This window comes from Leuresthes tenuis, unplaced genomic scaffold (assembly GCF_036924035.1).
Source record: "Leuresthes tenuis unplaced genomic scaffold, fLeuTen1.0.hap1 SCAF_16, whole genome shotgun sequence".
Taxonomy (NCBI): domain Eukaryota; kingdom Metazoa; phylum Chordata; class Actinopteri; order Atheriniformes; family Atherinopsidae; genus Leuresthes; species Leuresthes tenuis.
The window spans coordinates 10094146-10122002 of record NW_027325370.1 but is presented as its reverse complement, the minus strand read 5'-3'; the positions used below and the strand labels follow the sequence as shown (position 1 = coordinate 10122002).

The following is a 27857-nucleotide window of genomic DNA, read 5'->3' as shown; positions in this document are numbered from 1 at the left end:
CGACCCGCACCGTGGGCAGTAAACACTCAAATTAATACAAGAAGTCGTTGCAAATTAAACGAGCTCTGCGTCTGATTTCCAGGGGATTCTCCTTGATGAAGCCGATGGACTAAACAGGGGCCAGAAGCCAGTCATGCCTGCTGGATTTCAGCCACCAAAAATTGTTGTTTCCAGCTGGAATCGCAAGGTTGGCTTATTAACCCCTCAGTTCTTTTACTACAAGTGTCTTTTTTTGGCCACATTCAAACTGTTGTATTATGTTCCAGTCCTAGCATTCAGTTAACTCAAAGCACTAAAAGTTTTTTTTTTGAGACTTGTCATAAAAATTACAATCAGGTGTTTACTAGCTGTTTTGTAAACTATGCTTTTATTGATCAGGGTTCCAGCTCTGGCAGTCGTTCTGAGACTTTCAGACTGCTCCATGCCAAGAATGTCGTGAGACCTCAGCTGAAGTTCAAGGAAAAAATTGACAACAGCAACACACCTTTTATTCCAAAGATATTCATCAAGCCCAACGCAGTAAAGCCACTTCCTTCTTGTAAGACATATCTTTCCCTTGAGTGGGCTTTGCATCTCGTCTTTTGACTCGTCATTTTTAACATTTCAACATCTCTAACTTGTTTGATTTCTTCTTCCAACTTTAGATTTCACCAACAAACAAATACGTAAAGAGAGGCCGGAGGACCTTGATGTTCCAGCCGCCCTGGCCGACTTCATTCACCAGCAGAGAACTCTGGAACACGTTGACGACATGTGAGACTTGACCATAGCATTTTGTAACATTTTGCCTATTACGGTTTCTTGCTGTTGATCTAATTGTAGGACTTTGATCGATGTAGGTTTGCACACCCATACCAATATGAACTGGACCATCTTTCTGTACCAGAAAGCCTTTTGTTCAAGCCAGAGCCTCAGGTAACAAACTCATATAGTGATGGTGTAATGTATTCCTGGTTAGGCTTCTTTCTAATCTGTTTTGTGCATATTCTTTTTAGATGTACAAGCCAATGGCTGAGACAAAGTTAACATTTATTGACTCACTGGAGGACCTAGTGGCTCTGAATGAGAAGCTGTGCAAATATTCTGAATTTGCAGTGGACCTTGAGGTACAAATATTATATGTGTCATATGATCTAATCCAGAGAGTCAAGCAGGAGTTTGGACACGTTTTAGGCCCTTAATGTTGAACATTTCAATTGCAATTCTTAGACATGACTGTTTGGATGTTTTTTTTGAGGGTGTTGTTTTGGTGACATTTTGTTCTCTATCGCAGCACCATTCCTACAGGAGTTTCCTCGGCCTCACCTGTCTGATGCAGATCTCCACCAGAGAGGAGGACTTCATCATCGACACCCTGGAGCTTCGCAGCGAGATGTACATCCTGAACGAAGTGTTCTCGGACCCGGCTATAGTCAAGGTAATGGAGCTTCCTCACAAATGATCTTGCTTTGTCCTGTCGGAAAGTAAATGGTGATGTATTGAATAAGGTTAGTTTTAGGTTGGCCAACAGCAGTCTTTGTGCCCCTTCTTAACAGCAAGTTGCGGTAAAAAGAGCCGAATACAACCCAAAATAACACGATGAACATGTAGCCTTAAGGGAATATGTCTTTAATTAAATATTTACAGTATACTGTAAAGATGAAGCCTCTGAGTGTGACTTTTACACCAGGTGTCACAGAGCCCTATCACTCTGATGTGTTTGAAGTTCATGGGAGTCCTGTGGTGTGTGTGGGATCCAACATTACTCATACACTGTGGGACACCTGTGGAAAAGTGGTGCGTGGGCCTGAGCAGCTAAAGGATTTGTGAAAATGATTCAAATGAAAAAACACCACCTGCTGTGATCCCAGTTTTTATGTTTTTTGGTTCCAACAAGTCAACTCTCTTTTTCCTTAAAGCGTGCTTGATGTCTTTTTTCCTCAGGTGCTTCACGGCGCAGACTCTGACATTGAGTGGCTTCAGAGGGATTTTGGTTTGTACATTGTCAACCTTTTTGACACGCATCAGGCAAGCCGAGCGCTCAACCTGGCCAGACACTCCCTGGACCACTTGCTGAAACACTTCTGCAACGTGGACTCAGACAAACGTTACCAGCTGGCAGACTGGAGGATTCGGTATGTTGATAAACTTCATTTAATTTATTCAGAAATCATTTGAAGTTTAAACCGTTGGATCGGTTTCATTTTAATTTCTTGACGGAAAATGCATCGTTGCTTTGAGTTGGTTTCGAACTTAAACCTTAAAAACCTGAAATAAAGTCACCCCTTAACATGTCCCTGTAGCCCTATACCGAATGAGATGATGCAGTACGCTCAGACAGACACCCACTATCTGCTTTACATCTACGACTGTGTGAGGATGCAGCTGCTGGACTCCAACCATGGGCAGCCTGGCCTGCTGCAGTGCGTCTGGAACAAGAGCAAAGACATTTCTTTGAAGGTGTGCACAAATTTCACTTCACATGATTGAGGCAACAACACAGACGAATTTTGCCTTCTTGGACATTTATGCAAGAAATCTTCTGATTTGAGTCTCGAAAAGTATGACGTTTTAAATGGAAATAGTTTAGGGTTCCTTTAGTTAAGATATTTGACCTTATTATTCTGTAGTTTCTTGCTTTTAAACTTTCTCCTTACATGCCCATGCAATTCCAACAGTTATTTCTATTTTGCTTTTTTTTTTTTCTGTTATTATTAACCGGTCCTCATTCCTTCATTTTCTGACATTGTTACAATTCACTGTGTCCCCTCACACCCTCAAACAGAAATATGTGAAGCCTATATACACAGAGGAGTCGTATTTGGAAGTTTTGAGGAAGCAGAAGAAGTCTTTTAACACCCAGCAGCTCACTGCCTTCAGACTGCTGTTTGCCTGGAGGGACAAGCTGGCCAGGCAGGAAGATGAAAGCACCGGGTAGGCTGTGTGTGTGGAAGAGGATGAACTGAACAGTCTTGAAACCTGCTACAACCATTTTTATATATAGAGTCCTTGTGCAGACGCTTTTCCCCCCCTGCATGGTTTTATTAAAGTCACATTTTCTTTCTGAACATGTTTTCATGCGGGGATGTTTGTGTGCTCAGATATGTCCTGCCCACACATATGATGAACAAAATATCTGAGGAGCTGCCCAAGTAAGCCGCCTAGATTTCACATTTTAAAATAACTGGTTGCTTTCGTGTTTGTATTATTAACCTCAAACACAATCATTTGCGTTGCCTCCTCAGAGAGCCTCAGGGCATCATCGCCTGCTGTAACCCTGTGCCCCCACTGGTGAGGCAGCAGGTCAACGAGCTGCATTTGTTGGTGCAACAAGCCAGGGAAATGCCCCTCCTGAAGGTGAGGAGACATTACGGTTTGTGCTGTCACCTAAGATCCAGTGTGCCTCAATCTGTAACCTGTTGCAATGTGTTCGACTCCTCACACAGGCCGAGATTGCAGCTCAAAAGAAAAAAGGACTCACGCCCATTAAAAAGGTTGGAGGAAGCGTCAGTTTTCAGAGTGAGTAAATGATGCAGGCATGACTTGGGTAAGGTTAACGCGATGGTGTATTTTCCAGCCAGAAGTCCCGTTGTTTGGTCCACATGATACATCCAGGGCCTCTGAGAGTGATCTTCCGCACTTTTCACCTAATGGTAAGCTTGACACTCTCGTGTGTTTTTGCACTTTGGGCCCTTTTGATGGTATGTTTATTTTCAGAAGCACCAGTTAAACAAGGAATACTTTTCTCTGAGGATGAGCACAAAATGGACGTTGACGTGCAGAACACAAGCGGTCTCTTGGCACCACCTAAAATCACCCTGTTTCAGGTAGAGATCAAGCTCCAGTTTGCTGCTTTCAGCTCGTCTGTTTGTTGGTAACCGATGCGGGATGTTGAAACTCTGCTTTCTTTTGCAGGAGGTGGAACGGCAGGATGTCCAAAAGTCAATCGCCGTAGCTGAGATGAAAGCCAGACGTATCATTGAGTCTTTTGAAAACCCTTTTAGAATGGTAAGAGATGACCACAGGAAAACCCCTTGTCTACTTTGTGTTTTCATTACCTTGACAGGCTGTATTCACATATTCCTTTGGAATTTCAGTATTTACCTTCCACCGATGTGCACGTCAACAAGAATGCCAAGTTTGATCCGTCTTCAAAGATATTTGAGGTAATGGAAAAGCTCCTTTCAGCACTCCGTGTCAGAAAAATATCTGTAAACTCCTTCTTTATGTGAATGTTCATCGTTTTTCTTTCTCACCTTGACAGATTAGCAAAAGATGGAAACTGCAGAGTATCGAACAGCAACAGAAGGAGTTGGAGGCAAAGAGGAAAGTCAAGGACGAAGCAAAGCAGCAGGCAAAGAAAGCCTCAGGTAATAGGGTTTAATTCTTACAGTTTTGGTGCTTTTTAAAAGTTATGTTCCTCAATGTTATTTGCTGTTTATTTCCACAGAAGAAAGAACCAAGGCTAAACAGAGCTATCAGGACTCTCTCAAGAACGTTGCCACTGTGCGCCAGCAAGCTGCGGTGAGTCATTTGCTTTCCTGTCCTTCCATTTCTTCTTCCCACTTCAGAGAGACATTGCAAGTGCCTGTTGGGGAAAGTTAAAAATTGATGAAAAACACGAGCGCCATTGACTCAAGAGCCTGAAACAGCATTTTAAAGACCATACATTAATATCCAGTTTAACCCTCTGCAGTGCCCCCCATTTTCCTAAGATGTTGCTCGTCACTCAAAGCAAGTGAACCACTGCTGCCGGTCTGCAGCACCGGCATCGTAGTAGCTTTTTTAAATATTCATGTCTGTCACATAGCGTGCCTGGGGAAGGAGCACAGCATGGGGCTGAGGCGTTACAGACGTGTCCTCTACTCATCAGACACATTTCTGTCCTCCTGGGGAGAACCAACAGCAACTTTCTCCTCAAAAGCCCTCTTGCTGTTAGATCCATTTCTCTGGGGATATTACTCGGCTCGCTTGGTTACTCATATGCTCCTGGCACAGCATTGTGTTTCATCTCTGTTTTAAATATTCAGACAAAAGTTCCTGGTCCTTTAAACAAGGCGAACCGGAATAAATGGTGGCCAACACCCTGTGACGTTTACCTCTGTCCCCACCAGCTGTACTGCCTCTCATCGCCTTTCACCTGGGCACAAAGTACCGGCATGCGTCATAGTAATCCCTTGTGTGATAACTGCTTCAGGGAATCTTGGCAAGTTGGCACTGTCCCCAGTGGTGTGTGTCATTGTCAGAAATGTTGGAAGCAGCGCTTGAAAGTCACAGTTATCAGCGAGCCAACTGCAGGCAGATATTGCACTTTTTTTTTTCCCTAAAGATGTTGAAAAGAACAACAGTTGATATTCTGGTTTCCATTAAATCTGGTTTAACTATCATCATGTGGAGCGAAATGAAAAGTTCAGCCTATAGATGCATGGAATGCTTTTTTTTTCTTAAGTGTTTTATTGTTTATTATGAAAGACGCATCAACTTAAGGCAACTTAATAGTACAGCAAAGCAGACATAGAAAGAAATCTAGGCTGTTCAGTTCAGACACAGCTTGTAAATATATGGATACGCACTGATTTTTAATTTATTTTTTTTTAATAATCATTCAATTCAAAGAAATGCAGTATTTTATCTGACTATAAATGTGGTGAAAAGTATTTATGAAAAATGCAATCTTATCAACAGATGATCAAAAAATAATTAGTAATAAGGCGTTGATGGTCTGAAGCCACAATTTTACCAAAAGCGTAACCGCACAGCGACACTTTACCTGCAGAGTATTAAATCTAAAAAGAGCTGATTGGTTATGTAGTAGATGAACTCATTTATAGGTCCCGTCCACATCATCAAACACAGTTTTCCTGTTAGTTTCCCAGAACGCACGCATCTATAAGAACAACAAACTTAAGATTCTGTGTGTTGAACGTAACGTAACGGGCTCGTCTCCATCAGGAATCTGCAAAAGGCAACCAAAAGAAAAGGGAGAGGGTTGACAGTGAGGTTGGAGAGACGACTCCCAAACCAAGTAAGAAGCTGCTGAAATCTGAGGAGAAGCCCCAGAAGACTGAAGCGCCTCCCCAGGACGGCTTCAAGCCCTTCGACTACAGTCAGTCAGACCTCAAAGTCTTTGCTGGTAAGTATATGCGATCATTCCTTTCTTGATATTGAACCAACTAAATCTTATTCCTCATCCAGATCAAGTTAATAAATTTAATATAGATTAATTTAAATCTGTCTGTTTTTACAGGCTCTAAATCAAAGGACAACACACAGTTTGATCCAAACCGGCAAGCCCACGGTTTTAAGAAGAAGGTGGTTTTGGATTTTTTGTTGAATGATCACATATATTTCTAACAACATATAGTGTAATTATTTGCTGATGATTTCTAATCCTCCACCCAACAGAAAGCTCCTCAGGGACAAAAGAACAGTTTTGCAAGTGGAAACAGAAGTATGTCGTACTTTGGTGGAAAATCGGACAGGTAAATATAGTCAGAACAGCTGGTTTTGTTGCCTCTGCCATTTAAAACATCCCTGTGAGTTAACGATTCCATTTCCTTTATTCCTTACAGAGGATTCCGGCATAACTGGCCCAAGAGATAGACTCTCTTTGATGCTATTTTCTTTGTTGCTTCAAAACAGCCTGCAGACTCAGTGTTTTCTTTTCTTTTTTCCCTTCATGCAAGTATTGAGTATTTCAGAGTGTGATTAATTTCAAAGTGTGTTTTCTCCATATGTGAACCCATTTGTCCTGTAAATATGTGGAAGCACACAACTCTTTATTAAAGGTGTTTTTAGAGGAACAACATTTTGGGTTTTTTTCTTTTTCTTTTAAGACGTGGACTGAAAATTCATGCCTTCATATATCAGAGCATTCGAGTAACTTGACTCCATGTCTTAAACACCAGCAGAGCGCTGCTGCGCCACTTATCCTGCAGCTTATTCAGAATGCAGGTTTCTATATTTTTGCTGGTGCCAAGAAGTTTGTTTATGCTACTGTAGGACTTTAATGCCTCACCTGCTCATCACGGAATGCCTCTGGCAGTTATTTAGGTGTAGCTGTTTGGTATGTAACCAGATAGGTTTTAGTACAGCAGTTGACAGTGACTCAGATTAATGATCTGTGACTGTGGTTAAATTAAAACAGCTGCTGTATTTATTCACTGTCGATTAGGCTGGTCTCCTCAATTTTCCTTTTTCATTACTTCATCTCTTAGACAAAGCAATCACTGTTCTTCAACACTTCCGTTTTTGTTTGTGAATACAGACGAACAAAAGCAAACCTTCACACTAAAGTGGAAATGATGCACGGGCGGGGAATTTAATAAATTAATTTTATGGCATCAAGACACACGAGTCAGTTTCTCACATTGAGCTGTGCTACAAATGGCTACTGAAACTGCAAAACTTTTCATTTAGGGGAGTCGTCTGAAAACATCTTGCCACAATCAACGCTGTTGAAATTTAACCACCTGGAGAAAAAGAAATGGCTGACTTTGAATTGGAAATTGAGTGTTTTCCCTTTTTGAGTGTCTAAAATTAAACAATTTAAAGACTTGGGGGAAGTATCTCTGATGCAGCTGCTTACATCACTGTCAGAAAGGCAAGTTGGTCACTGATGTTGTAATATTTGCATCTTATTTAATCAGTTTGTCTTAATCTGAAAAGTAATTGGTAAAATATGGTTATATAAATGTGTTTGACATTAATGAAGCAACACATCTTGACAATATAAAAAGAGCAACATTTCCAGAAAGAGAAAAATGGCAACAAAGAGAGAGAGAAAATGTGGCCAATTTTATACTAAACGCGAACTATAGGAGACATAAAATGGTTACATAAAGAGTTTAAAATAAAATGTTGTAAAATTGCCCAAATATCTCAGTGGTTATGCTATTGTTTCCTAGTCTGGAATCGCACATGCGCGGTGATGGGGTACTGGTGTTAACTTCACGTGGGCTACGAGCAGGGCGGTGCCAAGAGTCGAGCTGGTGGTGTCAAGTCAAACAAACTACATATGAAGCGGTGCATACTGCCACACTATTGGTCCGTGCTTACGGGAGTGGTCTACGTCAGAAGCATCCCATTCGCTATAACGGGAAGCAGCAAGTTTAGCTGTCAGGAAACGGCTTTTTGTCGTAACTCGCTCACACTGCCACACTTACAAACACGTTAGTATTGCCTGTACCTGTGGCTGTAGGCAGCTGTCATGGACCACATTAAAGATGGGTGGTTTACGGAGTCGTGTGCGTTATGGCCGGGGCAAGCGATGAGCCTCCAGGTGGAAGAGGTCCTCTACCACCAGAAATCTAAGTTTCAAGATGTTATGGTTTTCAAGAGGTGAGTGCTCTAGCCCCTGACTTGGCTAATGTTGCTAGCATTTAGCGGTACTCTGCATGCACTGATTGAGCAACCTGGGGCTTGTGTGTTTCGCCTGTAAGAAGCGCTTGAGTTTGCCAGTTTTAGACGAATAGGCACAGATTATTGTAACGTAACCCTGGACAGAAGTTTTAAACGATGCTGTCAGGATACAATGAATCATAAATGTTAGACATATAACGTGGTAGTCAGTCAAGGCTCAGGTTGTAAAGACGCGTCTCATGTTTTGCTTTAACGTCGCTTTTCAGTAAAACCTATGGAAACGTGTTGGTGCTGGACGGTGTGATCCAGTGCACAGAGAGAGACGAGTTTGCCTACCAGGAAATGATTGCCAACCTCCCCCTGTGCAGCCACCCTTGCCCCAAGAAGGTATGATAGTGAAATTATCGGAGCTGCTCTGTAAATCTATTCTGGATGAGTCACGTTTGTTGTCACGTCAGTACCACGTCTCTCTTTTCTTTTTTTTCTTTCTTACAGGTACTAATTATTGGCGGTGGAGATGGCGGTGTGCTGAGGGAGGTGGTGAAGAATCCACTGGTGGAGTCTGTGGTTATGTGTGAGATAGATGAGGTGGGAGCTATAACACTGACAGCGATCATAGTTTCTCTCTAGAGAGCCATAACCTCTATAATGCACCAGATCATGGCCATTTAGTTTGTGAGTAATTGTCATAAACCATCTTAAATATTTCTTAACTACCGGGCTCTCCATTTTCATTAAGCTTGCAACCATAATGACTGCATCAACAGATGATCTTTAAGGAAGAAATTAGAATGTAGCACCTCAAGATAAACACAATCCATCACAAAACATTGTGATCAGATCATTATTTGATGAATGCTAGAGTCCTGGAAATGGCATCTCATGAGTACTAATGGTGTCTGCTCTGCAGGATGTCATAAATGTATCAAAGAAGTTCCTCCCAGGAATGGCCAAAGGGTTTTTCAGTCCCAAGATCACCCTCCATATCGGTGACGGCTTTGAATTTATGAAGCAAAACCAGGATGCCTTTGACATTATTATAACCGATTCCTCAGACCCAGTCGGTAGGTGCCGCCCTTTGAAGACGGTTCTGTTTCTGCTCGTCTTTTTAAGGCTTGACCTCATTCAGGTTTCTGGGTATTTTATGTGTTGCAGGACCTGCCGAGAGTTTGTTCAAGGAGTCTTACTATCAGCTGATGAAGGCAGCTTTGAGACGTGGTGGAATTCTTTGCTCCCAGGGTAAGTTTATTTTCAGCCAGTCTTTTGTATTAAAGGTTGGAGAAAGGGAGAAGAATTACTTTAGTAGGATGAGAACTAAAGTCATATCTGCCAACTGAAAATTGGCTTTTCTTTTCCCAGTCTACTGAAAACACTGTTATATATTTTTTTTTTCCAGGAGAGTGTCAGTGGCTCCATTTGGAGCTGATAAAAGAGATGCAAACCTTCTGTAAGACCCTGTTCCCAGTGGTGGACTATGCTTACAGCACCATCCCAACTTATCCCAGTGGTCAAATTGGATTCATGCTCTGCAGTAAAAATCCTGTGAGTGTGCTTGTCATTGTTCAGTTGTCGCCTGCCACACACCTGAGAATTGTTGGATTGCCTTGAAGCGACACTCGTTTGCCTCAAAACCCACTTCTCAGCGCATGAGTTTGTCCACTGTTCCTTTTTTTGTTACTTGTGGTGAGCAAATTAAGGAAGTTTTACGTCATTTTCTTGTCAGGAAACAAACTTCAAGGAACCAGTAAAAGCACTGTCAAGAGAAGAAATGGAAAGTATGAGCCTTAAATATTACAACCCTGAAATTCACAAAGCCTCATTCGTCCTTCCTGAATTTGCAAGAAAGGTTAGTTTTTGATTGGTTTCCATGTGGAGCACTTACTGAAATGTCATTCAGGACTCTTGACCCATACATGTCACTCTTCTCTGTGTTGTCTCGATCATTAACAGGTACTCAGTGAAGCATGACCGCCATGTTCCTCCTCTGCCTGGCCCTGACACCACAGATAAAAGCAACCTCAATCTACAACTTCTCCACCCTCTTCTGCATAAGTCAGCATCGCCAAGAGCAATCAGTTGGTGGGAACATGCTGAGTTACTATCTTTTGTCAGTGTTTCCTTCCTTCAGTCTTACACACTCTTGGTGTTTATTTATTTTTGTCATGTATTTGGATTTTCATTTTTATCTGTAACTGTCTAATAAGCGTTATGTGGAGAGCTGGTCTGAGTGGGAAGAGCATTGGCGTCAAACCCGACCTCATTCTTCAAAAGTTTACTGGTTATTTGATTGTTTGTATCTACACATTATGCAATATGTTACATACCATATAGAGTATATAAACTATATACTTGTAATGTGTTGCCGCACATTTATTCAAAGTGTTTAATATCCGTTTGCGCTCATTGGAAAATTTGCGTTGTCCATCAGCCAGGATCGGGCATTCAGGTTACTTTCTGCACATGAAAACTATAGTGCCTGATATTTGTACTGTGTTATGGAAGCAGTAAACTTGCTCTGTTTCTATCCTAACGTACCAGGCAGGTGGTGTCGTGCACAAAAGCTCAAGAGATGAGAAAATCCTCCCTTTTTTTTTCTTTAGAATGTCACTAGCGTAAGATGAAATGCATTTAACTGATCAGCTTTAATCAGTTTGAAATAAAATTTTCTAATATTAAAGTATCAAAATACTAAGTTAAAAAAAATTTAATATGGACATGTCTTTTTGAGATGTAACTCTTTATGCAATTAAAGCTTGCAGAATTGAGTATTGACCACTGATAGTAAGCCTGCACCTGAGTAAGCTCACACTCTTACTGCAGGACGCTCATCGTTTCTCTCCGAGTGGAAATCTAATTTTTCGCTTTGGTGTATTTGTTGGGTTGTCGTAAAAGATGATTTACGACCTAATTGTTTAAAGTCAACATTGTCTTTGTTGAACGGTGGATTTTTGTTTTTATAAGAAATCTGAACTGTAATAAATTGGTAACACAAATGAATTTAGTTATTATTGCATATTTTTGGTCATTTAGAACCATTAATGGCGTGAAAATTACTTTGCTTCCGTCACTGCCCAGATGACAATGGAAAAGGTGAAAAAAAAAAAAAAAAAAAAAAAAACCTGTTTGAGGTTTCACTAAAGCAGCTGTTTTAGTCACTTTCTGACAAAATGAGATGGAGTGTGATGGATTTCAGCACTCATCACCAACCACTACCAGCCATGTAGGTACTTGTATGGATTGTGAGGTTCAGATGTAATTTCAATGTTTAGCCAGGAGGTGGCATCCTATAACCTGTTTGGTTAAATCCGTCTGAGATGGAGTGGCAAAAAATAAATAAATTGTGTGTAAATTATACACTTCAGATTCTTTGAATTTGATGGAAAAGCCCCTCGGCTGCATTAACATTTTCAGTCTGTGTTTTTCAATATGAAGTATGACTGTTGCACTGTTGCTGCTCAGTTGCATCAATTCCAGTGATCCGCTCTTACTGCTTTTCTATTTGAATGTGACCAACCTGCAACAATGTGCGATATTGCTGTCATACTGCACCACTGAAGTGTTTGTGTTGTTTACACGTCTCCCCTTCTAATATGACCCTGGAGGAAGAACTTGTGTTCTGTACACGTTTTGATACTGATTTTAGATCTATTGATTGATTTTATTCTCTATTGCAGAAGCAGAACTTGAAATAGAGTGCATTAAAATTCTTATGTTGCTTAGATTTTAAATGTTTCCAGTACAGCTAAAAAGAGGTCCACATGTCCAGTTTCACTTAATTACATAACATGAGCATGAACACATCAGCAGTCCTCAGTGATCCCTCTCAGAAAGCTGTTGAAATGATCACTGACCATACAGTACATGTGGTGAAAATGGAGACTTCCGTGCACGTTAATCACATTAATACCATCTTTAAGTACCTGTACCAGCATCATACTGACGTTTCTCACTGCAGGCTTGACCCCACACGCCTTTAAGGCAGGAAGTTGCAGATTCTTCAAACAAACTGAACTGCCAACACTGATAACAATTCAACAGTCAGCTAATCCCTGTACTGGACTCCAGGCCTTGCTCAGATCAGAAGAAAATATCATTAAAACTGTTGCGAAAGCATGATAAACCCATTTGAACATATCAAACAAGGCATTCTGGAGTACAGACCAGCGGCACACTAGTAAACGCAGTAAAATCTTTTAATTGCGCTTTTTCAGACATAAGTCTTGGAGGTCGACAACAGCTTCTCAAACTCTTTCATTTCCCCTAATATGAGAATGTAGCTGATCATTTATACCCCAGTCAGCTTTCCCGTCAGTTTAGTTCAAAAGTTCAAAAACAGGAAATACAAATACGTTTTAAAGTTGCGTGAAAGTGCTTTCACATAACTGTCACAGAACTTCAACCAAAAAATAGAATAGAATAGAATAACCTTTATTATCCCACAAGTGAGAAGGTCAGGTTTTGCAAAGTTGCAAAGCTTTATAACTACTTGGACTTATGGAACCTTGGTCCAACTGAGAAAAAAGGGAAGAAGAAGAAGAGCGGGCAAAGAAAAATAAGTGAAGCTGTCCCAAATAAGAGCTGAACGACTTAGCTGCAGAAAACCAAAGTTGCTAACCACTGATCACACAGGATGTCCCAGCTATAAGAACTCAAAAGGTTGTAATTTGTCAGGTTGTTGAAAAAAGAGGAAAAAAACGTGTTTTATTGCCACTGTTTTTCTTCAGCTTTTTTTGTTTTCTTCATGGAACCGATAACATCAGAGATCAAGATAGCAGCATTTGTCACAGATAAACCGGTGAGTTGTTCGTTCTCTCTTAGATCCTGAAGTGAAACTGCACTGCAACTTAACGAAGGATGCTGAAAGGGCCCAGTGATATTTGGTTTTAAATTCCGGTGCGAATCGCTTGTTTCCAGAAATAAAGGACATTCTTTTGTTTTTAATTAAAAATATTGGAAGAAATTAATAACTTGATTAATTGATAAATAGAATTTAGTCCGAAAGCATAATTTTCCATATGATAAATGCTAATAAAAAATCTTAGTAATCATTGTTTTCACTGGATGTCTAGCACTCACTTTCTTTCTTTAAAACAACTATGTTTACCCCACTAGACTTGTGATGTGCATTTCCTGAAGACACTTCACCACTTCATGGGGTGTTAGGCCGCTCAATTGTAATCTGCAGGTGTCAAAGAAGACATGGAAGCAGAGTGACAGGAATCAGATGTTGCCTGAAGTCTAGTGCCAATCACTATGAAAATATCATTAACATGCGGTCAGTTTGTATTTCGTTTAGATTCCTTTAATTGCTGCAATGGGGAAATGTGATCATTTTTATATTTAAAGTACAACTTTTGATATAACATACATAAGGGATGGAACTGTCTATCCTCCTGGCTGTATGATGCTGTTTGAGATCGTTGAGATAGATGTAAAAATATGAAAAAACCTGGTTGTGGACCAGTGACGTTGGTGCTCTCTGCAGATGTTCCAATCTGATGAATCACATGAACGCAACCACTTCACAAATTGTCAAAAAGGTTAACTTTCATTGGTTCCATTTGTTGCGTCCTGACCCCTTCATCTTCCCTCCCCTTTCATGCTCACGTACTCACACCCCCAACGGCATGCACACATACACCCTCCGTCATACACCCACCACCCTCGACGTCAGTGGCAGACAGAGGGGAGAGGCATATAAAAGGGTGAGGGACTTTGTAGGTAGAGCAGAAGAAACATTCGTGGTTTCCAGATCTGATAAGCAGCTGCCACCACCTGCACTGCACTTTCTTCACCACTCTCCACTGGACCTCTGACTAGACTGAACTCCTCAGACTCTCACACACACCTGCTTCTGTAGCTCTGGTACTGCACTCTTGTCACAGCATGCAGCCTCTGGTGGTGTTAGCAGCTCTCATGGGGGTTCTGTTCAGCGTTAGAGCAGCTGCCGTGCTTCCTGTAGACGACAGGAGCCCAATCCACGTGAACAGGGTGAGGACTCTATTATTTTCCTTGTTCAATCCATGGAAACATTTTTTTCTTGATTTAACCTGTTGTTATTGATAAATTTGCCAAATTGTATCATGATAGAAGTTCTGTAATTCGTTTAGATTTAAGGGGGAAAAAAAAATGACTGACCTCATAAATGTTGCTTGTGATTAAAATAAATAATTTTTTTCTTTTTTTTTTCTGAAATACGTAGAAAAAAAAACTGTCCACACATTTACAGTGTGAAATTTCAGATTCCATGATTTATTGTTTACTCCTCTTCTTTTTTTTGTTCAGGAGCTGAGTAAAGAGCGCAAGGAGCTGATCCTTAAGCTGGTGTCTGGCTTGTTGGATGGAGCTCTTGACACCAACATGCTGCCAGGGGAAGCGGCGCTTGTGGATCTCGAGGAACCACTGGAGTCTCGCCTGGAGGAGAGGGCTGTCTATAACAGGCTATCACTGCCTCAGCGTGACCGCAAAGCCCCTTGTAAAAACTTCTTCTGGAAAACTTTCACCTCCTGCTAACAGTGCCCAAAACCACCCGGCTCCTCCCGCCTCCTGTACTCCCTCTCTCCCGACTCTACATGAACTGTAGTAGACCTCAGCTGTGCATATCATCTACACCTGTGCAGCATCGATGGACTTCACTGAGACAGTGTGTCTGTTTGAATATTAACTATTTATGTATACAGTGTATGTATTTATGTAACAGTTACCTTCAGGGTCAACAATAAAGCATGGATATAATATTTGGGATGGTAACGGTTAAACGCTCACGCAAATTGTTAAAAAAAATATATAACGGAAGGTCAAATTTTCCACCTGCTTGTACAATATCAATACAAAGTCGAACTTAATGCAAAAACTATGTCTGTATGTTTATTCTCTTTGTGACTTGGACTGCTGCGCCTAAATTGTGGTCACATTTTAGGACTTTGCTGTGCACAGATATATTTCTATCTATGAACAATTGAGTTTGGGTTGTAAATGGCACATGAAGGACACACCATTTTTCACCCTCTTTATTAAAGGTCAATCAATCAGATTCTTTGTTTCCAGTTCATTTACAAATTGACAAAAACAACATACTGCTTTAAAGATAGGAAATGTTGCTCCATGAACATGAAAAATTAAGATATTAAGAAAGAAGTGCTACAATCATATTCTTAAATCAATAGCTGATTTCTAGTGTATTTAAAGAGAAAAAGAGCCCTGTCACAATGCTTTTTAGAATTAATATAGAAATAGACTCAACTCAACTTGATGAGAGTGAGCAATGTGAAAGAATTGCACGTCTGTTTTATTAGTTGCCAATAAATAGTCCTTATTAATTCATAGTCACAGGTTGAGGGAGACGCCTCAGTGACCTATCACAGGCCGTTAGACATGTCAGGATGATAGAAAAGTAAATTAATTGGAGGTTTCCCTCATTTTAACTCAGTGTAGTCACAGCATTAGCAGTGACAACACATAAGCAGCCTCAAAAGTGTTCTGCAGTTAATTAAACAATGAAAACATTTGACTATAAGACAAAGGTCTCTGCTGGTTAAAATGAAAGAGGAGGGAGGTGTTCGTTGAAGTGATATCAGTGAAACTTTTTTTTAAAGACAGCACAGCCAAGGCTTCTGTTGCATGTTGAGATAATGAAGCGTTCCCTATGTGACCCCCCATCAGCTTGCTTTGTGATTCCTGAAGTAAACAAGATTCAAGTTGGCTACCGGCTGCTTTGTACTCAATCAGTCACACTACAATTACTGCACACCCTCATAGCCCTTCTGGTATGTGCAACTGTTGTGGTATGCGTGTCTTTTTGTGAGACAGAACACTGAGTGGACTCTGGACACAATCAAACACTGATTTTGAGCCTGGGCCAAAAGTCTCTATTAGCGACCCGATGGATATCATCAGATGTGCTGTCCTGCTGTTTGAAACAGTTCAAATATACCATATATGTTGTTGCTTAAAATCACAAATCATGCCACATACTTAACATGTAATAAAACGATTTTCAGAGCACTGAGTATTTGCATTAAAAGGATTTTTACAAAACCTTTAGACACATTTGCCTTGTACATAAACTCATTTGCTGTCTCAAAGTAAGAGGACATAATGAGACATCTGCATTTAGCAAAGAACTAAAGTGTTTTCTCCTAAACTACGTGAAGAGAGGTGTTATTGCTAACATTAGTGAGTGACAATACATAAAAGTAACCCCTGCTTAAAGTTCTTTTTTAGGATTTTGGCTATAATGGAATAAGATGCTCACTTTAAAACAAGTAAATTCTTGAATAACCAACATTATTCATTCTAATGATACCACAGAAGCGTTACACCACAACAGTGGAGACAAAACTCCTCTGCTCTGGTTACAGTCGTCTCTCTGTGCAGCAAAACAGCAGCTAGTGATTAATAATCATGAGGATTTAACACTCACAGTTCAAACTCAATTACAGGTTGTACAATAAAGGTCATGTTTAAGACACATTTTCGTCGTACTGTTGTCGTGTTCATATCTGAGAAGTCTGGAGAAGAGAAAAAAAAAAAAAAACTCAACACAGGCCAAACCTATGTGTTACTCAAATCTTTAAAAAATCTTACTTGATGTTAAGTAATAGCTCAGCAAATGTCAAAGCTGAATAATTACATGGTTCTTACATCCACTTGGAACTCTGGTCTTTTAATGATGCTGTGGAGACAAAGCCTCCTGTGGCTCTACCTAATTGTAGTTCATTACACATCACCTTTATGTACATTCAAAGGAAAGGAAACAAAACAGAAATGACACACGTCCAGATTTACAAATAAGAGACCAAATTGCACGGTGTTATGCAAGAACGTTTTTAAGAAAACGTTGTTGTTTTTTTGTGGAAGAACGCCAGATAGAAAAAATTTTCCATTTCTAAAGAAGCACCTTGCACAAATCTACATCTCTGGATCGACATTATAAACACAAAACAATTCGATGTCGAGAGAGGTGCTGTCCACTCCTGACTTTATGCCTCTGAGCTCAAATGAGCACGCTGAGGAGCAACATCAAAGCTGATGGCTGCAAGCAAAGCATTTTATTGGCTTTCCTTTTGATCTGAAGGAGGAGGATGGAAAGGAGTGCTCAGCCCTAACTGTGTAATTCAAATTTAAATGTGACTTCACATGTGCCGGTGTTTAAAAATAACAAAGACTTTGGTAGTGATGCACCACCTCATAGAGGGGAAACAACTTCAAAGTGAGCTCAGCATGATTACATATGCAGAGAATAAACTTTATAGGATGTGACTGTTTTTTTGTATAACTTTGGCTGGTGTTAAATAATGACATTTGGAATATGATTATTAGCATTTCATGCTGGATGATTTTTTTTTTTTACTTGTTCCTCTTAGTACAAAAGCATGGGGATTACAATTTATTTATGATGGAAGAAAGACTAAATAACAGTACAACTGTAAATATTGCTTGAAAATAAATTATAATTGATCATAGTAATAATGTAGGACATGTATCTACAGATCAAGAACTTCACATGAATGTTTATGTTGTTTCCAAAATGCTAATTGATCAAATCAACAGCCTATGTGATGTGAAAAGGGAAATTTGGAGCAATGCTCCATTTTGAAATATCACAATGACTGGGTTTGTTTATCTTCTTCCTCTCCTTTTTTTTTACAGCTAACATAGCCCCATCCTCCACCGGAGGGTAATTCTGAGGTTAATTCATAATATTCATTCCAACCCATCCTGAAGGGGGGTTTGTTTCAGATTTGCGTTACATTTAGATAGAAACACAGTGAAATTAATTCATTCGCTTTTTTTCCCCGCCACAAAGTGGTCTCATTACTAGCACTTTAGGACCACTTTGTCAACATTTGCCAAAGTAGGTACAAGAGTGAAATCCTCAGTCTGATATTATGAATAGAAACCAAACAAACAAAAAAGTTTTAAAATCATAACTCAATCAGACTAAAATTCTGTGAGATATGACGATTTTTAATTGAGGAAAGACCTTCAGCTTTCATAACATAAAGTAAAAATTGCAGCCTCGATCCCCATTAACATGTTTTTTTTTTAAAGATAACTGTTTTTAAGTAGTCCATCATATCATTATAAGCAAAGCGTGTGGAGGGAGATTTTTCAGGAGTTTTAAAATCTTTAAAAATCTTTAATCTTCTACAGAGCCCTGGGGAAATAAATTTGTTTCTGCACCCCTCTGACCTATGACATTCCCCTCATTTCATGAGGCAAAAAGCCACAGTTCTCAACCGATTTGTCAAAATGAAAGCTGTCTTAAGTATCAACTAGCAATACCAGCTTTTTAAAAGCCAATATTTGCTTGTGTTCCCCTTTAAAAGGTAGACATAACCGCAGCTATGTCACCCTTTGGTTTGGTGAATAACTGTTTGAAGTTTGAGTTCCTGATTGAGGACACAATCAGGTAACCCTAACCCTGGTAACAGTCACTGTTCATCAGACAAGCAAATGAATAGATAAAATGAACATCACTTTAAGTGATTTATCAAAGCAAAGCCCAACTCTTGTAATAACTATATATTACAGCAAATGAGCTGTTGGTAGAATCTTGAAACATCAGGGGCTTGGCCCAGCTAAACAAAAGTGATTTTATTTGTAATTCATAATAGATTCGGAGTAAAATTTAAAGCAGATTTGGTCAGGTGCATATGACTGGCTCTCAGAAACAAGAAATCCAGATATACAAAGTGAGATTTGTCCTTCAACTTCGTTATCGCTGTGTTGTCAGGAGCAGGAGTAAAGCACAAAGACAAAAAAAATGGCTTTGACATTCATGGAAACACCATATTCTAGACTGAGTGTTGCTGAGACTCGTTAAAACTCTGGTCTCAAAGTTTGTGCTTCTATTGTGTGAGAAGTGCTTCTTCTGAACAAGGGAGAATTTGATCTGTGACAAATTGTGTTAACTCAGTGTCATTTCTGTCCATCTGATAACCTCCTCTTCTTCACTTGTCAAGTAGCTCTTTTGGTGTCTCATCTGTCTGCCATATTCCTGATGTCTGCTACTCTGTACACGTTATCTTCTTCGCTCTTCATTCCTTCTCATCATTAGCCAACCTAAATATATTCTTTTTTTTTCTAGTTATGATGTTTTTTCCAAGTGGTTTATTCAGACGTACTCAGTCATTTAAACACGACAACAGATGTGCTTTGTCAGTACAAACATGCAGGTCGTTTTCTGCATTTGATTATGTGTTATTTTGAAGTGCTAGAAGAAAACAGGATGGACAGATTGTATGAAAGACATAGAGTCTACGATACAATAACTTAATCACTAAACTTGATCACATCAGCATAGTCTGTGAAGTAAACCAACACATAATCAGAGTCACACAGTCACATGATAACCAATGTAAGCCGTTGCTATGCTCTACCTACTTCTTTATGTAGTAACCACCGTCCTCAAAAGTAAGTCATGCTTATCTTGTGATACATACAGTGGTTGGCGAACCAGGCTGGGAAATGTTGTTTCATTTGCAGATGTACTTTTTTCTCCTTCTCTGTTCCTCTTGCACAGTTAGCACTCAATGTGAAATTGCTATGTTGATCCCGCCATTTGTGAACTCAGTTGGTAACCTCTGTGTTTTGCTGCAGGCTCTCAAATTTGTTTTCACTTGGTTAGCGGTGTGTACTCAGTGACTGAAGAACCTTAGGCAGGCCTTTTTCGTTGATCCAAATGTGCATATCTGATGCAGATGGTATTTAGAAAACAGGCACAGCGGAGCTGACCCTAACCCCAGAAGGTTCAAATGGAGGTTTCTTCGGATGCATGACTAGTTTTCAAGGGGAGAAGTGAATTTGGGATCTAGAAGCTTCAAGATGTGTGAAATGTGAAACGTTAAGTTCAATATAACTCACACATATCAAGTACTTCCCCTGTGGAGTGGTCCCAACACCGTGATGGTAACTTAAACTTCATTCTGACAGACTCAGTATAACAAACCTAGGCCCGCAACATGGAAAATGCTCTTCATTATTTACAGGTACTTACTACTGTTTACTGTACCTTAAGTGTAACATTCAAGGTGAATCTCTCAACTCAGATGGACACATGCATGAAACTGAACAGTGGGTAGGAAACAGAAAAAGGCTAAAGTCATTTAAGGCAAGCCTTGCCACTCAGCAGGCATATCGGAAACACCTCCAGGCCCTCATTTCAAGTAGGCAACATGAGTCAAGTTGAGTGTCTACATGAACAGGGAGTTAACTATTACTGAAACATCAACAGTCATGCCAGTTCAATATGATACAAATCTGGGAGCTTAGTCAGCCCAAAATTATGATTCAAAAAGCTTACTTTTTACTATCAGTATACCCTTTCAAAACAGGCAAAAACCACCTGAAGTGCATGCAAGTTATTTTGCAAAATGCAAATTAAATAATTCAACTTATTCACTTTCAACTTGGTAAAATACATAATCACTTATTTTATGTAAGTTTCCTTGAAATGCTAAGAGAATGTATTCCTATTTGCAATTATTTTCATGTCCACGTATATGAGTCAGAATAAAATTAATAGATTACATTTTGTGACAATGTGGTGATTATGACGTTTTGTTGCCATTTAGTTATGTTTGTACCTGGGTGCTGGCTGGTTGTTTTTTCAGGCTGGGCTGGACGGCTGGGAGGAGCGCTCTCACCATTCCCACCTGTGCCCCATTACCAATCTGGCACCTGTTAAAGCCTGCTCCCTCCTGGCCTGCGGTGTCGGAATATTGTCTCCCTGCGGCCGAACGCGCATACCAGTTGGATGTCAAGCCAGAGATCTCTACCCAGTCCAGTCTGCCACCGAGCCAGCCCGCAGCCCATAACCGAGCCTGTCTTCACGAGCACATACACGGGAACTTCGGAACACGGGAATCACTCGTCCACCGAGTCTTGCACGGAGTCACCCGGACGCAAGACCTCCTTCCACCTCACCCGGACCCTGGTTCATTCTCCTCGCCTCCTGAGATCCTTATCCGGTATCAGAAAAATGTGGAAGTAATACAAACTGCATCTATTGATTTGTGTCCAGATATGATTTTTGCTGTTTTTCAGTGCCGCAGCACACGGAAATAACTTAATGCAGTAACACAGAGTCAGAGTAGACTATCTTCTGCAAGTCACATACTATCTGTTACATCCTACAACTGACTGGTGAAGAAGTTTGCATTTAGAGGTTGGAGAATGGTTCTCCACACCTGAATCACAAGTGGGATAGTCAAGATTGAGTCCAGTCCAGATCATTAGTGCCTACCTGTAAGTTTATTCAAAATCCTGTTCATGCGTTCACTCGCTGTTTCCTTGCACTTTTACTGCCTGTTTTGTTGCTATTTTACATGTTAGAAAGTATGAGGTCAACTGTAGTGGTTAAGAACAAGATTGTTAAGATTATTACAAATAACATGGTTACTAGAAAGTACTTGGTTAAGGCTAGTTATTAAAAAGAACACGGTTGAGGTTAGGAATAGAAAATATCCTTTTCTTGGGCTGCTGAAACTCACCCGCTTGGCTAAACATATAAAACATACTGTACACATTTACCAGATGAAAGTCGTGCTGCTTGGCAAGTTAAAAAAAAAAAAAAAAAATGCAGGTTTTGATTCCATCAGCATGAAGTTTCTCTAAATGTAAATGACTTTTCTCTTTTTCCATGTTGGCCCTGCTGAAATCTCCTATTTTAGAGGGACCTTACCCTAAAAAACAAAGCAGTGCCATCCCTCCTGACAGCTGCAAGATAACTGTTTCTCTTTGAATTTACCAGGTGTGTCTGAACAAATTTTCATCCTGCACTGGTGTACATTTAAAGACGGTCAACATCAAATTATCCCCTGACCTGTTCTCCATCAGTCACGACAGGCCAAATTAACACCCATGGCTCAGCTGAATGCTTCAGGGAAAGGTGTGAACAGGCAGGTTGTGTGGAAATTCTTTGTTGAAAAGAAAGGCTGGGTCTTTGCCTGCCTGCATACAATAAACACTATTCACAAGTGTTTTCTTATTTTACAAATATATTCGCATAAAAGGAACGGGAATGATCTCTGGAAATTTGATGTCTTATTCTTAATAGCAGTTTTCTTATTAAATAGAGGGTTTTGTATATTCAAAGCATTCTGTGTGTACCAGAGTAAATTGGACAACCAAAACTACATAATCACATTAATCTTATGTGTCACATTGTACAAAGGAAGACATGTTTGGTTTAGAAAAAGTGAGATGGAAACTCTGCACAGCCCCTTGTTGTTTACTTGTACTTTATTAACCCTGCAACTGAACACAGTGGTTGGGGCAGCCTATTTCCAGGCTCAATTAGTTTAGTTTTGACATTTTAGATTTAAGTTATGTCCAGCACTGAACACATATAGTATGGGTGACTAGCTGAGTCGCTTGAGAGGGATATGAATATATAAATACCCATTTCAAAAGAATGTTATTCAAGGGAAAAGATATGCCCAGTTGGAGTAACGGTGCAGTATTTGTGTATATGCAGCAGGTTTGCATCAACCTGCTCATTAACGACTTTTTTGGAGGAGACCTTTGCCCTATCTGTGAAAACATCTTCAATTTCACACTTTTCTAATGTTGATCCTTCACTGCTTTCTATTTCTTGAAACAAAACTTCAGTAAACATGTGTAGGTGTAACTAGATGAAGGTACAACTAAATATATTAGATAGGAAAAAAATCTTACTTCCCAAAGGCATCATGAGAAGTCGTGATCAGCAAAATGTGTTTTTTGAGAACAACTGAGCAAAGCATTATAAAACACACAAACTTGACAAAGTGTGTGATGTATTTGGCTCAGAGTGTTTCCCTGTTTGGGAGCACCAATGGAAATGAGGAGATTGTTTTCCCCAGCAGAGCCTAATGATGCCTGATGGCTTATTCAGCCACTGAGTGCCAGCGCTAAAAGCTGATCATTACAGGGCTCTTTCTGTGCTAAAGCCGTGGCTCAGAAAATGAGCTGTCACCAGCTTGAGGAAGGGATGCAACGTGCTGGGCACTGTAGTGACCCGTTTCATTCTGGATGCCACCACTTTAGAAAGCTTGGCAGGAGTGTTATGGGGAAGTGAAACACTGGGTTGCAAGGCTTTTAGTGCACTACAACAGTCAAATCAGTAAATACAAACTATTATTGATATTTGACAAAAGTAGAAATCTTACCAGCTTAGCATGAGATGGCTTCCCAGTAAATATATATATATGTATATATAAAAATCTAAATTAAAATTTTGACTTGATGATCTCTAGCAACCACACTGAAACAACACCAGAGCCTTCAGCCACAGAGGCAGCGCTGTTTGCTAAGCTAAATGTTAATGCTACAAGGCGACTATTCTTCTAACCAGCTGCATGTTGATGAGTAACCTAGATAATGATATATATTTAATATGTAAAGTGTAAAATTACTACGATTGAACATGTTAGTTTTTAGTGTTAGAGCTCTTATACTCCAAACTAATGTGAAGAGGAAACCGTGACAACAGGCTTCCTGCTGTGTCTCGTCATTTCACCAGCGCCTTGGCAAACAAAATGGCACTTGCAGACAAAGCAGCATGTGTTGTATTCTTCATTGATGTCATACAGAGTTGGTTTCTCTAAATCATGATTATGAGTTTGTCTTCAGTTTCTCACTCCACACGGGCACGTTACTGTGGATTGTTGTTTGTTTTGACGATGACAGATGAGAGGAGATTAACGTCACTGTCCTAGCTGCCGCTTCACCTCTTGTGCATTCATTTGCTGAGCTGAACAACCAATGAGACTCAGCTCTTTCTTCAACAGACACAATGCCGATTTTACATGTTGAATCGGTTAGAAACAAAAATCAAAAGAGGTCGACAATGGCAGTAGGGCGTTGTACACCAGAGATGCAACTAAAACAGATGTTTCCCGACTCTCCAGATGTGCTTGATGGCAGATGGGTGGCTTGGTGTGTAGGCTCATAGGGTACTAATTAGGGGTACTAATAACTATAAAGTTATAACAATTGCATTTATTTTGGTATTCTTATAATAAAAGTTATAGGAGACATCAAGACATCACACCCTGAATTTCCTGGTATGCCCATTATGACAAACTTGTGGGTATCAGAACTGCACAAACAACAGGGATCATTTTGGACTGGATTAGATCACTGTTTCATTTGCGTGATGCCACTGACAAAGTAATGAAGATAAATTGCTCTGACTAAGCTTATGGAGTCCTCTGCAGAGATAATTTTGTTTAGGGATCATACCAGCTGCAATGCCATAAAGTTTATGGACCAAATGCACCTTAAAAGGTGGTCGTTACAAGGACCAAATCCATAAAAGACACCTAACAGCCCACTTGGAGTTTGCCAAGCTGCATTGAAAAGACTCTGAGGGATTGAGGAAAGGATTTTTTTCAATTTGATTGTATTTAAATCTGATTATGTCTGTCAATTACCAGGCCCTGCACATAATCTTGCTCATACCAGATTACGCCACACTGAAACGTGGTAGTGGTAGCATCATGTTGTGGGGCTGTTTTTCTGTAGGGGAGAGACTGAGCTAAAGCCCCTTTAATCCAAAGTGACCCCAGTACTGGTTCAGGGCTTATGCTACAGCGAGTTCAACGTTAGTTATAGCTAAAATTTGGTTTGCTTTTTCACAACCAGAGAGCCACACTGTGACATCACTTGCAATACAAGTTTGATCCTCCCTCCACTGTTTTTTTTTTATTAAATCTACGTAGACTACAGTGCAGAGAGACAGTGCATCCTCACAAAAAGAACAAATTACAGTATTGCTTACTTTTCCCACCAACCAGACGTCACCTGTCTAGTTATACAGTTTTAAACAACCATATGTGTTTGTTATCACACTCAGTAACGCCCACTAGAATTTCCAAATGCAAACCATTATTCATGAACAATAATTTATAACCGCTGTTTTTTTGTGGGCTCTATAAAACACCAGCTGACTTTGACTTTGAAACACTCAACAATGAAGCTGTGAACTCACATTATAACACTGAGCTCATCTTCTTCCACTGCTGCTTCAATTCTAAATCTATGTTGGGCTCCAGTTTCTTTTTATTCTTTGTTAAACAGGCAGAGTAGACAATACGCTGGCTTGGATTTTAAACTTGGAGGTCACAAACTTTCACTTGGTGTGGTTGGTCTCCATAACAGTGCACCCATCTCCTGATGTAAGCAGTCCCAGCAAAAATTAGGTGCCTGTGCAGCATCTTTTATTCAGGGCTGAAGCCTGTGCTTTTGGCAGTCAAAACAGACAAAACTGGTTATAAGTTTTGCACAAGCTCCAAACCAACACTAGTTGGGTGGAAAGTGGATAGTAAAGTGGAAAGTGGATTTATTCAAGAGAGTCCTTTGAATAACGCCAGCTTCATGTAAGAGACGATTGTTGATAGTGAATGAAAGTGTACAGCCAAGGCTTGAGTGGAGTGGCCTCTGTGCCCAAACAAAACCCAAGCTTAAAATCCAAATACAAGCAAATGTACAGACTTTGTCACATCAGAGAAAACAATTAGTAACCACTTAGCTCTAATATGAATGATTAAAACAGTTGCTATGTATATAAAACTACATGTGGGCACAGTGGTTGAGGACACAGACAGATCTCAGAACAGCTAAAATGCATCACACTAACCAGAGCTGGTTCAGTTTAAACCAAGTTAAAGTGCTTAACTATGGAATCACAAACACATAACCTGCACCTTGTATAACTATAGTTCGCACTTCCCCTAACAACCATGGCATGAAAATGTTAACTCTGCCTTTCAATCCACCATCATAAATCGCCTTTTCTGAGCTGGAAGCTGGTGTGTAACATTCAAACATCTGCAGGGCTGCATTTCAGCTTCACTCTTCACTAATTTAATCCAGCTTTTCTTCATTATCACTTCTGCACGATGAGGGCACACCAGTAAACTAGCTAGTTGTCAAATACACAGTGTAGTGCAGTGTAGTGGAGTAAATGATAACATTAAAGTATTAGGGGAAAGGTTGTATTTAGCTCACCTTTAGAACCTACTCACTGTGTCTTGGAGCCCTGATTTCTGACCGTAAAACAGTTTAACAGCATGACACCACAATTCAGTATGATATACCTGTAGTCTTTTTAGGCAGTTCTTAAAGTATTTTTTTCTTACAAGTTATTTTTTGCCCATGCAAACCTCTAAATTTGCTCGACTCTGGCCATATAATCATTCAGAGTTCTCATCCAGTGCGATGAAGCTCAAGAGGCTCTGCCATGAAAAAAATGGTTATACTACCCAAATCGTTGCCAGAGGGGATTCTGCCAAGTACTGTGTGTATTAAGTATTTAAAACGCCTGTAAATAAGATCATTCAAAGTTTCACCTTTAATTTTCCAAAAGAATGTGTAAAAGCACATTTTCACTCATCATTAAGGTATTGATAACAGATCAATAGGAGAAAATGCCAATGTTATCCATTTGAGTGCAAGAATTCAACGACACGTAATCAATTTTTTTTATATTAAAATTTTTTTTAATAGCTTTGCTGCTAATATGTAAGTCATATGTAAGTAAGTTATGTAAGTCATCTTTACATAAACTGTCACATTTTAGTTTGGTTTGCCAGCAAGGGAGAAGACTTATAGGCTGTGAAAGAGAGGCACTGCAAAGCAGAGACAGCATAATTGGGTGACAGCATAAAGCATGTAAAGATTAATTGTTTTGTGCTTCATTGAACAACTGAATTGTACACTACGCTCGCAGCTAATCTCACCGTTGTGTCTATTAAGACATGTAATAACAGAATGTAGTGTTGAAGCTAAATACTGGTGCCGAGGTTGTAGAGACCAATCAACTGAGCTGCAAGACCAAGTTCCATTGGGGTCATTGGGCAAACCAGGGAAGTTAGAAAAATCTATTAGTTATATTCAGCAGTTAGAAAATATTGATTTTGCTTCAAGAAAGAAAACAATCAAAGCACTCATGTCATACAGTGTCATATTGTTTTTATGTAATTGCTATATTGTAGTATACTTGAGTCAAAAGTAAACATTGGGAGTTAACATTACACTTTCGCTGGGTGCTATGACCAGGAGTCATTCATGTTGATAGTATCATTATAAGACTAGGACCTCTTGCTGAAAAGAAACTATCACAATATTTTGAGTGTCTTGTTTAAACAGCGCAATATGTGTAATGTACTGTAGGTCTGCAATCACGAGGGTGACATTCATGTGATTAGCCACCAGAACTATTCTCGCTGGGCTCAGCCTTTGCACCTGTAATAGATTTGTTGCCACAGCAGCAGCTAAGGATCTCAAGTAATGTTATGTTCTCCAAGTATGTAGTGTGGCTTTTGACTATTTTTAGGACAATTGGGCTCTTGTGGGATGACAATGCACCTGATTGGAGATGCTCTAACTGTGTAAAAGAGCAAGGATTTGCTCCAACAACATGAAGTCCCCTTGTATCAAATGGTTAGGCTACAATACAGAGAGAAATAAGTGATTTGAGCCATTGAGAAGCTAAATGTCACCACAGCATTATGGGTGACAGTTATGGT

The 27857-nt window shown here is 39.9% G+C and overlaps 3 protein-coding genes across 3 annotated transcripts in view; all 3 read left to right on the top strand.

Moving 5' to 3' along the window:
* exosc10 (exosome component 10) overlaps positions 1 to 6787 on the top strand; it is a 58873-nt gene extending 52086 nt beyond the window's left edge. The window contains exons 5-26 of the mRNA XM_072367510.1: positions 83 to 187; positions 379 to 538; positions 645 to 753; positions 840 to 915; positions 996 to 1106; positions 1274 to 1417; positions 1924 to 2114; positions 2283 to 2439; positions 2765 to 2913; positions 3081 to 3131; positions 3225 to 3336; positions 3426 to 3473; positions 3557 to 3632; positions 3697 to 3806; positions 3895 to 3987; positions 4077 to 4145; positions 4244 to 4349; positions 4430 to 4503; positions 5932 to 6112; positions 6227 to 6291; positions 6385 to 6461; positions 6552 to 6787. Of these exons, the coding sequence (XP_072223611.1) occupies positions 83 to 187; positions 379 to 538; positions 645 to 753; positions 840 to 915; positions 996 to 1106; positions 1274 to 1417; positions 1924 to 2114; positions 2283 to 2439; positions 2765 to 2913; positions 3081 to 3131; positions 3225 to 3336; positions 3426 to 3473; positions 3557 to 3632; positions 3697 to 3806; positions 3895 to 3987; positions 4077 to 4145; positions 4244 to 4349; positions 4430 to 4503; positions 5932 to 6112; positions 6227 to 6291; positions 6385 to 6461; positions 6552 to 6582 (2295 nt within the window). The 3' untranslated portion in view covers positions 6583 to 6787. The remainder of the gene's footprint in view (positions 1 to 82; positions 188 to 378; positions 539 to 644; positions 754 to 839; positions 916 to 995; positions 1107 to 1273; positions 1418 to 1923; positions 2115 to 2282; positions 2440 to 2764; positions 2914 to 3080; positions 3132 to 3224; positions 3337 to 3425; positions 3474 to 3556; positions 3633 to 3696; positions 3807 to 3894; positions 3988 to 4076; positions 4146 to 4243; positions 4350 to 4429; positions 4504 to 5931; positions 6113 to 6226; positions 6292 to 6384; positions 6462 to 6551) is intronic.
* Positions 6788 to 8052: 1265 nt separating this feature from the next.
* Positions 8053 to 11333, top strand: srm (spermidine synthase). Its single transcript, XM_072366239.1, has 8 exons — positions 8053 to 8319; positions 8607 to 8727; positions 8836 to 8928; positions 9251 to 9404; positions 9496 to 9579; positions 9737 to 9882; positions 10064 to 10186; positions 10291 to 11333. Exons 1-8 carry the CDS (start codon positions 8189 to 8191, stop codon positions 10306 to 10308), a joined length of 870 nt encoding a protein of 289 aa, XP_072222340.1. The 5' UTR covers positions 8053 to 8188; the 3' UTR covers positions 10309 to 11333.
* Positions 11334 to 13804: 2471 nt separating this feature from the next.
* Positions 13805 to 15371, top strand: LOC140271844 (somatostatin-1B-like). The gene is made up of 2 exons (XM_072367152.1): positions 13805 to 14331; positions 14626 to 15371. The coding sequence occupies exons 1-2, from the start codon at positions 14227 to 14229 to the stop codon at positions 14851 to 14853; spliced, it is 333 nt and encodes a 110-aa protein (XP_072223253.1). The 5' UTR covers positions 13805 to 14226; the 3' UTR covers positions 14854 to 15371.
* The last annotated feature ends 12486 nt before the right edge of the window (positions 15372 to 27857 follow it).

Bases quoted from the DNA above. Each gene is read 5' to 3' on its own strand.
- srm (XM_072366239.1), top strand. From the start codon at position 8,189: ATGGACCACATTAAAGATGGGTGGTTTACGGAGTCGTGTGCGTTATGG. The intron at 8,929-9,250 runs GTGGGAGCTATA...TCTGCTCTGCAG, and splicing joins TTATGTGTGAGATAGATGAG to GATGTCATAAATGTATCAAA. The intron at 9,405-9,495 runs GTAGGTGCCGCC...TATGTGTTGCAG, and splicing joins CGATTCCTCAGACCCAGTCG to GACCTGCCGAGAGTTTGTTC.
- LOC140271844 (XM_072367152.1), top strand. From the start codon at position 14,227: ATGCAGCCTCTGGTGGTGTTAGCAGCTCTCATGGGGGTTCTGTTCAGC. The intron at 14,332-14,625 runs GTGAGGACTCTA...TTTTTTGTTCAG, and splicing joins GCCCAATCCACGTGAACAGG to GAGCTGAGTAAAGAGCGCAA.